At 43.9% G+C, this 14845-nt stretch overlaps 1 protein-coding gene across 6 annotated transcripts in view; it reads left to right on the forward strand.

Moving 5' to 3' along the window:
* HERC3 (HECT and RLD domain containing E3 ubiquitin protein ligase 3) overlaps positions 1–14845 on the forward strand; it is a 141772-nt gene that overhangs the window by 5620 nt on the left and 121307 nt on the right. For all 6 annotated transcript variants that reach the window (XM_081232871.1, XM_081232875.1, XM_081232874.1 and 3 more), the window contains exon 3: positions 7068–7333. In XM_081232871.1, coding sequence (XP_081088997.1) covers positions 7108–7333 — 226 coding nt within the window. In that variant the 5' untranslated portion in view covers positions 7068–7107. The remainder of the gene's footprint in view (positions 1–7067; positions 7334–14845) is intronic.

Below are 14845 nucleotides of genomic sequence, written 5' to 3' on the forward strand. Positions count from 1 at the left end.
CCCTATCATAAATGAGATTAGAAGTCCTGCCTGAGTGTTATTTAGGTTTTAGTGACTTTCAAAGAAATAAGAATCAGCTGTTAGACTGATGTTTGCACAGTCTGATTAGTAAGACAAAGTTTAGGAATTGCAGCTTGTCTTTTAGCATTCAGCTCTCTAGGACTGATAAAAGGAGATTTATCTACCCACCCCCACCCTTGGCCTCCCCAGAATTTAAAAGAAAATACATACAAAAAACTTTGTCCTTGCAACCTTGACTTTCCTAGTGTAAGTTATGCCGGCCAGGGTAGCGCTGCCTTGCCCTAGTGCAGATCTGGCGGAACAGCAGACGCTAAGCACAGGAAGAAGGGAGTCACACCCCAGCCCGCTGGGGAACTTCCCTGCGTGCTGAGGACCCAGAGCAGAGTCCTGCACCTAGAGCAGGTGCTGCAACAGCTGACAGTGACTGGCCACCTGCACTGAGTGCCGGGCCCCACGCTGAGCACTCGTCACTCGCATCCTGTCACTAATCCTCACAACTGCCCTGTTGCTCTTCTTGCCCCTTTAGGGACAGGAAACAGGCGTAGAGTGTTTAAATATCTTCCCCAAGGTTTCACAGCTAGCACGTGGTTAATTTGGGGTTTGAACTTTGGTCCTTTTGACGCTTAAGCCCTGCTAACACTATCCTGAGTCTTTTACCAAAAATAGATGAGGAGAAGGACTGGGAAAAGTGTGAGATGTGACACGGAGGGAAGGAACGGAAGGTCCATCTTTCTTCCTTTTGTTTTGCGATGGGGAGATAAGAGGCAGGAAATGGAGGTGCCCGACTGAAGTGGCCCGGGACAGCCAAGGTGGCTGGTGCGGGTGCTGAGCTTGTGTGTAGTCCTGTATTCTTCTGTAGCACCTTTTATAATTGTGTGTTTTGAAGGGAAGTGAAAGATTCTACTCCTCTAGAAGCAAGGGAGAGACGGTGAGTGAGGAAAAATGGGTGAGAGGACCCAGGAGATCAAAATGCGCAGTGATGAAGAACATTGCCAAAGATAGACCTTTCAATTCATGGACACCAACAGCTCCTACATTCGGGGGTTCCACCAGAGTGTACTTTAAGTGAAAGCTAAATTAATATCTGACTCCTCTTCAGCGCACTGAACTTCTCTCCTGAAAGCTAGATGCTTTTAGTGCCTCCTGCTCTAGTTTTGGCAGGGCGCTATGATGAGCTAGACCATATCTCCAATTAGGGTTAATAATTCTTTGATAAGAATACATCTTCTCTGTGGTTGCTATTTAGTGACCTCTGAATAAGTAGTTTTCTTTTTTTTTAAACACCTTTATTGGAGTATAATTGCTTTACAATGTTGTGTTAGTTTCTGCTTTATAACAAAGTGAATCAGCTGTACATATACATATGTCCCCATATCTCCTCCCTCTTGCGTCTCCCTCCCTCCCACCCTCCCTATCCCACCCCTCTAGGTGGTCACAGAGCACCAAGCTGATCTCCCTGTGCTATGCGGCTGCTTCCCACTAGCTATCTATTTTACATTTGGTAGTGTATATATGTCCATGCCACTCTCTCACTTCGTCCCAGTTTACCCTTCCCCCTCCCTGTGTCCTCAAGTCCCTTCTCTATGTCTGCATCTTTTGAATAAGTAGTTTTCATTTGACTACTTGAAGATTGCATTACTATGATTCAGGTGGGCAGGATTTTAACAATACCCCTATTTATCTCTTTTCATAAATGGCTTCTACTAGTCAATCAGGGATGAGGCCGTACCTCAGGCTGCTTATGCAGGCTTGCAGTTGGCCAGAGCATCCAGAGTTCAGCTGACGCTCAAGGACTGAATCATGTTAAACAGACTTACAAGAAACCGATAGATCCAGGATGCCAAATTAACAATGAGAAGTAGAAATGCCAAGAAGGCTGGGATGCTTTGGATAGCTGGTCACAATATTCTTTCCCCGTAGTAGTATCTGCCTTGGAAACCAAGTAATTTAAGATTGCTTATTAATCATGGAATCTAAGCAGGGCAAGTGGCTGGGTAAATTTAATGATTAAGGTTATGGAGTCTGATCTCCCCATCTCCATTATTGGGCAATAATTACTTAGCAGATCAAATAGGCAGCTTGACTGGTTATGGTACCCTTTCTCTCTGGACAGAGCTGGAGATATTGGGAAGTGCTGACTGTTTGGCCGTCCGTTTTCTAGACTCCTTACTGTATAGCATACTGGTCCAGAGCACACTCTCTGGGCTTAAATCCAAGCTCTGCCACTACCTCGTTGTGTGATTTAGTCAAGTCACTTCAACACTTTCTGTCTCACTTTCTTTTTCTTCATTCTCTTTTGTTTTGTCTTCACTTTCTTCGTCTACAAATTTGAGTTGATGATAGCAGTACCTACCTCGTAGAAGATTAAATGGTTTAATATCTGTGAACCACATAGAAAAGTGCCAGACTCGGCATAAGCTCAAATGAAGTCTTACCTGCTGTTATTATTAATAGCGTAATGTGAATATTATCAGGAGTTTTTTTCAAATTTCGAGTGACAAATCCAATTCAGACATTCATTCTTAAGCAAACAAAGAAGGGACTTATTAGACTGCATAGAGGTGATTCTCATTTTTCGTGGTAGTTAAGTTCTATGAAGTGGCTGAGAACACCAGATTAATAAAGACTGAGTCATTGCTCCCGGGGAAACACAGGGTTAGTTAGGTTCCTGCCAAGAGCCTCTGGTCAACAGATCAGTACGTAACCTTGTTTCATATATGTTTAAGTGTGTTTCTGGGGGGAATCTCCTGGTGGTCCAGTGGTTAGGACTCCATGCTTTCACTGCCCAGGTTCAATCCGTGGTCAGGGAACTAAGATCCTTCAAGCCTTGCGGTGCAGCCAAAGGAAAAAAAAAAAATCTAGAAAAAAGTGTGTTTCTTTTTGGACACCTTATTTGATGCCTATTTCTTACAAATGATTAACTCTATATAATATTTCTTTATAATGAAACACTAGTCAGGAAGAGTTTTTTTTAACATTTTCCTGACCCTGGGTAACGTCACAGTAAATTTCTTTGGCTTTCAGCCTCACAACAGTGCTGTCTACTACACGCTATAATCAGGCATCATTTCATGAATCCCCAGATATTCAGTTGCTTTTCTATCTCTTCTGTAGCTTCATTATGCACTATAGATGTTACTTTAGCACTTTCCAGAGCGGCCACATGTACTGATGAGTGAATTTCCTCTTTTTTGCATTAGCATTGAACTCACAGCCAACCGCACTGGAACTCACGCATGAACGAAACTCATCTATCACATGTATTTTCTTTGTGCGGCACATCACACCCTTCGTGTACTTAGGAACACTAGACGGTGCTTCAGCTCTATGCTTGGGGGGCATTTTAAACAGCAAAATCATATAAAAGTATGAAAACTGTGGCACCAAGTAGAGTCAAAAAGATCACTCGCTTACAGTGTGCGAGTTGAGACAAGAAGGTAGAGCGTCGTCTTGTTTGACTTCAGCTGGGAATGTGCACAGAGAGTGGCTCAAATTTTTCACTTTCCTGCACATGTCTGGGAATGACTGCAAAAAGGCTCCGAGTATTGACTTTGAGGTTACAAATAAATCTTGGTGAGTAGGCAAATTCACAAGTATGGAATCCATGAGTAATGAAACACAGCTGTACTCAGGAAGAATGAAGGTCGGGGTGCTGGCCCTAGGCAAGAGGGGGTCCAAGGCTCAGTCAGCATCAGTGGGACTCTTTCTGTCTCCTGTCTTTGAACCTTTCTGGCTGGTAGCTTCCCAATGTCTTACAGGTATTCTCTGTGCGACAGGGAAGGTAGCTTCCAGCAGCTACAGTTACCTTCAGAGGCAAGAGGCGGTCTTCCATCAGAGCTCCATGGGACTTAATGCCGGAGGACTCTGGCCCTCTCCCTGCACCAATCACAGTGGCTTAGGGGTGGCCTTCTCTGAGTGGCTTGGCCAGGGTCACGCTCACCTTTGTGCAGGAGGGCGTAGGGTTTGTTACCAGATAAAGAGGGACTTGAGGAGAGAGATTAGACAAAAGGGCAGTCCCTAACACCTTGGAGGAATTTATTTTAAACTAACCTTCATTCTTCAGAAAGGTCGTACCATATTGGGTTGCAGCTTTCTCTTACATGAAGTGCATTTCAGTTGTGGCCCTTTTTAATTGATGAATAGTGTTCCATTGTATTTTATTGATGAGTAGTGCCCATGTTGATGGACATTTGGGTTGTTGCCGTTTTTGTTTAGTATGAATAAAGCTGGTGTCAGCATCGTTTATAGACCTTTGCATATGTAGGCATAAAATCATAGCTTCTTTTATTTTTATTTTTTTAAAGAAATACTTTGTCCTGTCTAAAGTGAGGCTTTGTGTCCCAAAGGCCTTTTTTTAAAAAAATTATATTTTTGGCCGCGTTGGGTCTTCGTTGCTGCACACGGGCTTTCTCTAGTTGCGGTGCGCGGGCTCCTCATTGCAGTGGCTTCTCTTGTTGTGGAGCACGGGCTCTAGGCGCATTGGCTTCAGTACTTGTGGCACGTGGGCTCAGTAGTTGTGGCTCATGGGCTCTAGAGCACAGGCTCAGTAATTGTGGCTCGTGGGCTCAGTAGTTGTGGCTCATGGGCTCAGTAGTTGTGGCTCGCGGGCTCTAGAGCACAGGCTAAGTAGTTGTGGCTCGTGGTCTCAGTAGTTGTGGCCCGTGGGGTCTAGAGCACAGGCTCAGTAGTTGTGACGCACAGGCTTAGTTGTTCTGCGGTGTGTGGGATCTTCCCGGACCAGAGCTCGAACCCGTGTCCCCTGCATTGGCAGGCGGATTCTTAACCACTGCACCACCAGGGAAGTCCAGATCTTAATACCATATTTTTAGACACATTGTATTTGTCTGGTTAAGGGGATGGCTTAATGCTTCAGCTGCCTAATCTCATCCTTTATCTCTTAATTCTGACTACTTTCACTCTCTGAGGGCAACTTTATTTTCAAGTTTCTAAGACATCTTGTGTTGTATACTGACTACATCATTCCATACGTTTTTTTGGTGTGTGTTCTTGCTCTTGTAGGTGATGTATAAATCTACTTGGGTGGCAGTGTAGCCCAGTGGATGAGAGCATGCACATTGGCTTCAGGCCTAGATTCCTTGCCTGGTTGTGTTCGTTCCAACTCTGTGACCTTGAGCATGCTTCTTAATCTCTCTGAGCCTTGCTTTATCTGAAAATGAGGCTAAAAATAGTGCTTAGGGTACAGAGTTGTTAAGATGAAATGAGATAATGATATAAAATGCTTATTAGTACAGTGACTGCGGTGTAGTAAGCCCTGTGATGTCGATGTAATTATTGGTAGGAGAGAAAAGACAAACTCGTGAAACATTAAAAATGAAGAAAGGAATTAGTACAGATACAGCAGCTGAGCAAATTGGGAAAATTCAATTATGACTAGACTGTGATCTTGCTGCTCTTTTTAAATGTCTGTCCTCTCGCCCCCCGCCCCCCCACCCTATCCCTAGTTTGCATCTTATCTCTCCTCCCTTCCTTCCCATGATTGCATATAACTCAGAATAACATTTTTTTTTCACATTCTTTATTGGAATATAAATGCTTTACAATGGTGTGTCAGTTTCTGCTGTACAACAAAGTGAATCAGCCATATGTATATATACACCCCCACATCCCCTCCCTCTTGCGTCTCCCTCCCACCCTCCCTATCCCACCCCTCTAGGTGGTCACAAAGCACCGAGCTGATCTCCCTGTGCTATGCGGCTGCTTCCCACTAGCTATCTGTTTTACATTTAGTAGTGTATATATGTCCATACCTCTCTCTCACTTCACTGCAGCTTTCCCTTCCCACCCTGTGCCCTCAAATCCGGTCTCTACATCTGCATTTTTATTCCTGCCCTGCCATTAGGTTCATCAGTACTGCTTTTTAAAATTCCATATGTGTGCATTAGCATATGGTATTTGTTTTTCTCTTTCTGACTCACTTCACTCTGTATGACAGATTCTAGGTCCATCCACCTCATTACAAATAACTCAGTTTTGTTCCTTTTTACGGCTGAGTAATATTCCATTGTATATATGTGCCACATCTTCTTTATCCATTCATCTGTCGATGGACACTTAGGTTGCTTCCATGTCCTGGCTGTTGTAAATAGTGCTGCAGTGAACATTGTGGTGCATGTATCTTTTCGAATTATCATTTTCTCAGGGTATATGCCCAGTAGTGGGATTGCTGGGTCATATGGTAGTTCTATTTTTAGTTGTTGTTTGTACGAAAAGGAAGCATGAATTTTTAAATGGTAGTGAAACTTCGGGGTAGTCAGCTGTAGTCAATCAGCCAGAGGTTGACTGGGCACCTGCTAAATCAGAGAGGTATATGTTGTGCTGTGGTCTCTGCCTGAAGCAATTAAAATTTGGCTGAGGAGTTAAGTCATGAGAGACAGAGAAAGTTTCCAATCAAGGCTGTACAGTAGATGTGTCAGAGGGATGCAGGCTGACTGGTGCTGGAATGGTCCCCAGAGGCTCTCAGGTAGGAACCGAAGCTTGACCCAGATCCTGAAGGATGTGTAAGAGGGAATGGCATTTTTTTCCCGTTTCTCATTTTTGTTTTGAGTCGTGAATTACTACTATGCAAGTTAACAGTTGGCTACCTAAAGGAGTTAGTTCAAAATTAGTTAGTTTAAAAAAACCAAAAACCAGAAAACTCAAAGGAAAGGTGCAACAAGAGAGGACAAGCTGAAGTCATGAGGGTAGTTTCAAAACAGTTACTGCCATCATGGTTTGCAGACATTGTTTCAGCAAGTCTCCTGTACTCAGTTCTTCATCAGTGATCTGAAAACCACATTCGGTCTGTGTTCACTGGTCCTTTACACAAAATTTATTTAGACATTTTTAAAACTCTTACTAAAACACAAAAATAGCATTATTATTATAGCTACCTTCAGCAATATTAATATGTTTTATTTTGAGATGCAAGGTATCTGAAGAATTTTAAGGGGAGGGCTTCTTTAAAATTGATTACATTTATTCCTTAAAGTGATTTTTTTTTTTCTGATTCCCCCACACCTTATTATTTATTTATTTTTCTTACAAAGCTCTCTTCTAGGCTACATGACTCCCTGAAGGACAAGAACGATGTTATGTTGGGGATATTGGTCTCTGGGCCAACCTGGGATCCGCGCTAACCTGCAAGGGATTGTGGCCGAACCACAGGTGTGTGGATTTGTATCCGACAGAAGCGTCAAGGAAGTGGCCTGCGGAGGAAACCACTCCGTGTTCCTGCTGGAGGATGGGGAAGTTTACACGTGCGGTTTGAACACCAAGGGGCAGCTGGGCCACGAGAGGGAAGGAAACAAGCCAGGTGAGTGCACCTAGGCAGCCTCGATGCCGGGGCGAGGCCGGCTGAGGGCTGGGAAGGCTGGCCGAAGGTTTCCTCACCAAGTGCTGACCTTTCAGGGAGGCTCTCCTTTTGGTGAGAAATGATGAGGTAGGGTCTTAAATTGTGACTGTGTAGTATTTTTCACACTAGCATGTGCCGCTTTCTTTGTCACTTGCTGTCTCTTTTGTTCAGTCCAAATCACGTCAAGAGGCCAAAGCTTCATGGAAAAACAGCCTTGCTGGTTTTTGTCTAGATAATTTTATTCTTTTGTGTTCTTTTAGGAAAGTCAGTTTAGCATTAGGGTGAGCTTTTTTTTTTTTTCCCCCTGTGCCTGCCTCCCTCTTTTCTCATAGTTACTCTCTCCCGTAGCATGTATCAGTATTAACTTGTAATCATTAATTTTTATGTTGACCCTTGGATAAAGGGCTGCAGGGCTGGTCTTAAGGATAAATTGTGAAGTATGTGAAGCACGATTTGTGGGCTCCTTCTCCATTCTTTGCCTCCTGGTTCCCTCATTAGAGCCTCCTTGAGAAGCCGCCGCCACAGGCCTGCCCACCTGGAGCAGTGCCCAGTGTTCTAGCCAGGGGCTCCTAAGCTGTGGGCCCTGGACTCTGCGGAGTTCTAGGAAGGGGTCTGTAGCACGGGCCACACGTGTATGTACACCTTTCTGTGTACAACGCACCTCATACTACGTGTTTTCAAACGTAAGTAGATCCTGTTGTTCACTGAAATAAAAACTCAATTCACGGTGCCACCAGTTCATTAATCGAGTTAGTAAATCCTAATCATTATGTGTTTAACCAATGAATATAATACGAAATTATAATATATAGCTATTATGGAAGTGGCAGGAAGGTTTTTGACTTTAAAGAATATTTTTCATATTGGAAAAAACCGAGGTCTTTTTTCGCCTCCTGTAAAAACTCGCTTGTGTCTTGCATGGCGCTCCTACGCATGCCCTGTTCCCCAGCTGAGCGCAGTATCTCACAGCTGATGCCTGCAGGGGGGTTGATGGCAGGTCCCAGCCCAAGGCGTGCTCCTGTCTGAGGGGAATGTCTACATTCAAGACCCACTTTAAGAGACCCGTAAGGCCCGCTTTACACCGGTGATCCTGGAGGACTTGTACCCACCCTGGCCAGCCTTTGAAGGGAATGTTTTGGGGACCAGGAGATCTTTGTGGTAACGCCTGCTGAGACACCAAGGGTGGGGGGACTCTGGAGTCAGACACACCTGGTGGAGGAGGCGTTCCCTCCCCCTCTGACTCTGTATTTCCGAGAACCTCAGCTCCTTCCCTGGAAAAGGTGACTCCCCACTGTTCTGTAGCTCTTTTTTTTTTTTTTTTTTTTTGCTGTACGCGGGCCTCTCACTGCCGTGGCCTCTCCCGTTGCGGAGCACAGGCTCCGGACGCGCAGGCTCAGTGGCCATGGCTCACAGGCCTAGCCGCTCCGCGGCATGTGGGATCTTCCCGGACCGGGGCACGAACCCGCGTCCCCTGATCGGCAGGCGGACTCTCAACCACTGCGCCACCAGGGAAGCCCCTGTTCTGTAGCTCTTGAAGAAGGAGATTCAGATGGTAAAGAAGTCGCCCCAAGGCTACCTGTAGCCTTGAAGGCCGCTGTCCTCCCACCCTCCTGTCTGTTTTCTCTGTGACCCTGCTGTTTGTTGGGCCGCCTCCCAGTAGGGCCAGCCGCCCAGAGGTGCCTCAGGGCTCACCTTGGTCCTAAGACCTGGGGCCAGAGGATGGGACCTGGGGTGGCAGGTGAAAAAGGAAGCCGAAGCCCTTGCAGGCCAGCTATAGCAGAGATCTGCGGATGGCAGCGTGGTGAATACGCCTGAGTGCCATCTGCCATCCTTCCAGCCGACCCCCCTACCAGAGCCCCTGGCGCAGGGTGGGCGGCCAGCCCACATCTGCCCACAGCTGCTCCCTCCCGGGAGGCAAGGCCGAGTGACAGCGAGCGACTCCAGCCAGCGATGTTCCAGGAAGGCTCTCGGGCTCGACCACGCGATCCAGCCGGTGCTTGCAATCGAAATTTGGAACGAGCCAGGCTCTAGTGTAAATTGCAGCGGAGTCCAGAAATTTCTGTTGCTGGTTAAGCTTGCCTGTTCATTATAAACGGCGCAGCAGCTGCGGAAGAGTGCCTCGTTGAATGGAAAGGTTCTGTGGGAGGGAGCCTCCCTCTCTTTAATTTTCTCATTGGTAGGTGTGTTCTCAATCTTACTTATGAGCCAGTTGGGTTTAGTTTTAATGAGTGGGAAGAAGAGAGTGAGCTTGTTTTCTATATGTGTTTATTGAGAGCTGTGACCTGGGGAGCTGCTAGGCATGGAGGGGACGTCAGTGACAGAGGGACCCTGTTTTGGGCAGCCTGTAATGGCTGGGCCCACAGGAAGGCCAGCCCCGAGTAACCCCTGTGGTCTTGGGGGAGGGAGCTTGGGAAAAGGTCACCTCCCCAGAGAGCATGCTTCCGGGGGCAGTGGGCAGGTCTGCCAGTGCAGGTCAACAGCATTGCCCAGACCAAAGGATTTAGCAGTAGGAAGGATTAAAAAGAGTGAGGGAGGGAAGGAAAGGTGGGAGAAGGTGGGCACGTAGGGGACGCGCAAGGACCGAGATCTTCGCTTTGAACGTGTGCCTCGAGTCTGCCCTGCCAACGGTGAAGTGGCCCTTTCTACACTCGGTCTCTGGCTGGCAAAGTTGCACGGTACCTGGGTTCATTTTTGGGGGAATTTTGTCCGTGCCACGGAGCGGTGGTATAAAGCCCTCCGTGACCATCTTAAAGGATTTCTGTTTTTCCTCCGTGAGCACATCTAATAGTTTCCTATTGCGTTTGCTGCTTCTGAGGCTACTGTGCTTTCTGTGGATTTCTCCTTCTTAGCACTTCTTAGCACTGCCCTTGTGTGACCAACGTCGCGTATGTCTCTGTGTGGCATGGGAGCGTGTTTCCAGGACACCTCAGGCACTGAAACTCCTGGGTACGCAGGCCCAGATGTTCCCCAGTGTGCCGGCAGCCGCCAGTTCTAGCTTAGGTCTGTCCATGACTCATTCATTTGTGCTTTGGCCAAAGGTGGAGAGGTCTGTGACCCCTAGAAGCATTTTTTAATTGAATTTAATTTATTTATTATTTTTGGCTGCATTGGGTCTTTGTTGCTGTGCGCGGGCTTTCTCTAGCGGGCTTAGTTGCTCTGCGGCATGTGGGATCTTCCCGGACCAGGGCTCGAACCCGTGTCCCCTGCATTGGCAGGCGGGTTCTTAACCACTGCGCCACCAGGGAAGCCCCCCTAGAAGCATTTTTTATCGGCAGAATGTCAAAGCCCCGTCTAAACTCAATGTCCAGCTTTTAAAATAGGTGTTGGATTATTACTGTCATGCATACTCCTCTCCCATTTTTCTCCTGCATTCTCTCCCTCACATTGTGATATCAACCATATCTCTTCCCCAAAATCAGGGATAGTTTCGGTGCTTAGGACACTGTCGGAGGATTAACTAATTTCCTCATGTTTTTGCCCATGAAGTCATCTCATAATTTCCTAAAACATACAGTTTCAAGAGCTGCATTACAGGAAGACGTGTGTGCCTCTGTTTTTTTTTTAATAAAGCAAGCAAACAAAACATGAGTTTTTTTCTAAATGATGTTTTTTTAAATAAGTGATTAATCTATAACTGAACATTAAGAAAGTCTTGAAATATTTTATTAAATTAAAATAGAAACTAGTGGCCCATAGAAAAAAGTTCAAACAACTTACCTCAGTTTATCGTGCTTCTCTTATTCCCACCCCTCCACACTGTCAACACAACTCTTCTTGTGAAGGGACCCTTCTCCTTTTCCCAGACATACTCTGATTTCCTATATTGGGATTTCAGCTTAAGCTAATCCTTGTGTTATCAGGAATGTCTGAATTTATGTAAACCTCTAACCTTTCTTCCTGTCTTGAGTAGGCAACAACTGTGGTAGATGCAATTATTAGTTTAACCTGTGTTAAATTTTAAAAATTCTGGGGACTCCCCTGGTGCACAGTGGTTAAGAACCCCAACGCAGCCAAACTAAATAAATAAATAAAAATTCTGCCTAGACATCCCAGGAAACCTTTCCATGGCAAACCCCAAGAGTAACAATAAACAGACTAACATTTCTGTGCAGCTGTTTGATTCACACCTGTGATTGGTTCCTTTTACCTCCTCCTGAGTTAGTTTCTCTCTTTCTTGTAATTTAATCCAATTCATGTTCACATTTTGTATTCGATCTAAGTATTTCCGTAAGGCCCATCACCATATGTAACAGCTCTCCTGCTGTTTGATAAATGAGGTTTATAAATCAGAACATCTCAGAAGCCTCAATTCCCAGAGCTGTGGTTGCTGGTAACGCTGGTAGAAGTAACACTTTCAAGCAGCTTATCAGGTTGCTCTAGGGCATCTGAAGGACGCCATAACTCTGTTATGTTAATCAGTTTTTGCCAAAAAGCCAACTAACTGAGCTGAAAGGAAACAGAAGAGATCTGGTAATGACTTCCTAACATTGCAATGTGTGTTTCCATGGGCATAACTCTGATATAAAAGGCAGAAGGTGCCATAGCAGATATTCAGATCTCAACACTGCGCTTGTTAGGGGCCCATCTCTTCCTCAGTAGGAATTGCCGGTGGGGGAGGGTTTACACAAATTCATCATCTCTCTGATGATGAGAGTGGTAGTCATCAAACCCCATGGAGGTGTTGACGGCTTTGACAGCTGAGTGGACAGCTTTCTGGTCCAGAGGCCTAGGGATCAGGGGCAAATGTCATTTAATAATTTTATTTTTCTGGTGTGGTTGATCAAAAGTTACTTTTTTCTGTCTGTAGTACTCAGCCTACTTTCCTTAAAGACATTTCAATGTTTTATAAAATATATACTTATTTATGAGCATATTCTTCAATGTGAGATGTTATTTGTGTTTTAAAAATTTGCAGTTTACTTTTAAGTAATTAACACAGTGGTTTGCACTGTGATACAAGAGGCTCAGTTCATTTGTTAATTGTAAAAGTGGTTAACTATACATATTACAAGCTCTCTTCATGTCCATGTGCTTATCATTTTTAAGCTGATTAATCCTCATGATAGTCCTGTAAAGTAGGTCAGTAGTATTATCCCCAGGTATATGTAAAGGAGAAGAGGAAAGAGAGTTGAGTTTGAGTTTTGGTTGGGTACTGACAGTTTGGTTTTAGTAATCCTGGAATTTTGTCCATGGATATCTTTTTAACTTCAGACTGATTGGGAAGGCCAGTAGAATTTTATTTTCAAGTTGTTTTTCTTGTTTATATTCAATTTCCACTCAGTCCTTATAAAAGAAACAAAGATATAAACTTGGCCACCAAGAAGCTTGTATTCTTTAATTTACTGGTTGAATACCACATATGATCAAGGTACTTTGATTAAAGGTACGGAGAAACAATTCCCTTTCATCTTTAAAATCGTTAGATGACTGCCAGTTTGTTTTATGCTCTTTTGAGTACCACATAATCTGGGGAAAAAGAACACATGATAATTCATATCTCAGGCGGATACCTTTTGCCTCGCAATTTACCTCATGTTCTTTGTTCCTTTATTTCCTTGAATTACTTACTTCTCATTCAGTCAGCAGATATTTACGGAGTGATTAGACTACTAGGTTCCCCATTTGTTCTAGATACTGTCAGGACAAAACACCTTTAGCGCAGAGCTGCCCTTTGGGAGGTTATAGGCCAGGTGGGAATAAGGTGTGTTCCTGTGAAGTTTGCATAATGCAGTTCACCTTGTGCCGAGCAAGAGATAAAGGTCCTAAGCGTGTCAAAATAAGCGTTGTGGTGGAGAGTTAGGTCTAAGTCAGGTCACCAACAGTGAGTGCTGAATTCTGATTTCTAAGAAATGTCATCTTTTCCACCACATACATATAAAGTTCAAGTTTATCTTAGGTTGGTTTGTTCAGGGGTCGCTTTGGTGATGGTGCCAGTCTCTAGGGATGTTCCATGATTTTAGTAAGTCCACACTTGAATTTTTGTGTTGTGATAATGATTTCATTGGCAGGTTTGATGAACTCTTGTCTAGGTTGGTGATCTGTGATCTTGACAGATCAAGGATAGGTGAAATGTTTCTGAATTTATCAATGTGGATGGAGTATATCTAGTCAGCTGATACTTCAGTGATTCAAGAGACACCGGAATCTTTGTCTTTCTGAGTAAATGCCCTCTGATAGCATGTAATGCTGAAATCTGTGGTAACTCTCCAACAGATACTGTCTCATATCCTTACAGATTTTAAATCATTTTTTCTCTCATTATTCAGACATGTTTGGCAATTTCTATTATATATAATTATTAAATAACTCATAGCAATTGAAATCGTTATTGTGAATGATTTTAATTCAGAGTGTTAGCTAATTATGCAGGCAGTATAATGAATGAGAGCATGGACTCTAGAACCAGACTTCTGGGTTAAAATCCTGGCTTTGCCACTCACTGGCTGCGTGACTCTGGGAAGGTTGCTTAACTTCTCTGTGTCTCAGTTTTCTTAGTTGTAAAATGTGGATAATGTTAATAATATCTGTTAGGGTTGTGAGGATTTAGTAAGTTGTATGTCAGGTGTTTGGAATAATGCTGGCCCAAAGTATCAGTTAGAACTCAATTAGTGCTAGCTGTTATTACTGCTCATAATAGTAATTTGTCTTAACGCCTTCCATTACAATTTTTTGATCCTCCTATTCCAGAATATAAACAAATAATAAATTCACTAAGTATATATTATATTTATACATATATAAATAATTCTGTTAATCATTTTTATAGGTTCCCTTAACACTATAGGGTCTGATGAATGGTATATACATCCAGGGGAGGGAAATGCTGTAGGCTAGGGGCGTTAAGAGAGACTTCACACATTATGCTTATTTTTATATTTTGAGTTTTAAAGGACAGTCTTTTCTTTCTTTTCATTTTTTGGGTCCTTTACCTTACTGGTCCCAAGAAAAGTAACTTACATATATTAGGAACTCTGTAAAAACTGCTTATGCACATATGGACGTGTATACATTATATCTTATCTCTACACCATGGTTAAGATTGCCCCCAGCATTCTGGTCCAAATTTGCAAAGACAGGGGAAGCAAATGAAGCCACTGTGGATATTTTGGCACACCAAGGGCTACTTTGTGATGCTTCTAGAGGAGAAGTGGTTTGAAGTGGTTTGAAGTGGTTTGGCAACACATGGCCAGGTGATTTGATCTTACCACAGGTTCAGAAAGTAGACTGCAATCCATTGATGCTGAGCCCAGCTGAATTTTGTAGGCAGTTACTTTAGGTTTCCAGTTAGCTTTGATGGGGTGAATCTTCAGACAGAGTTATACATGACCTGAAAGAAGGTAAGTGGTTTTCTTTCTGCATTCTGCAATGGCCTAAGAAGAGATTACTCTGGAGTCTGAACCTGTCTGATTCCTGTTTTTTTTTTTTTTTTTTTTAAATGGGCCTGTGCCATCATCAAAAACTCTACAAATAAAT

Source organism: Mesoplodon bidens (genome assembly GCF_964165515.1).
Source record: "Mesoplodon bidens genome assembly, chromosome: 1".
NCBI classification, from domain to species: domain Eukaryota; kingdom Metazoa; phylum Chordata; class Mammalia; order Artiodactyla; family Ziphiidae; genus Mesoplodon; species Mesoplodon bidens.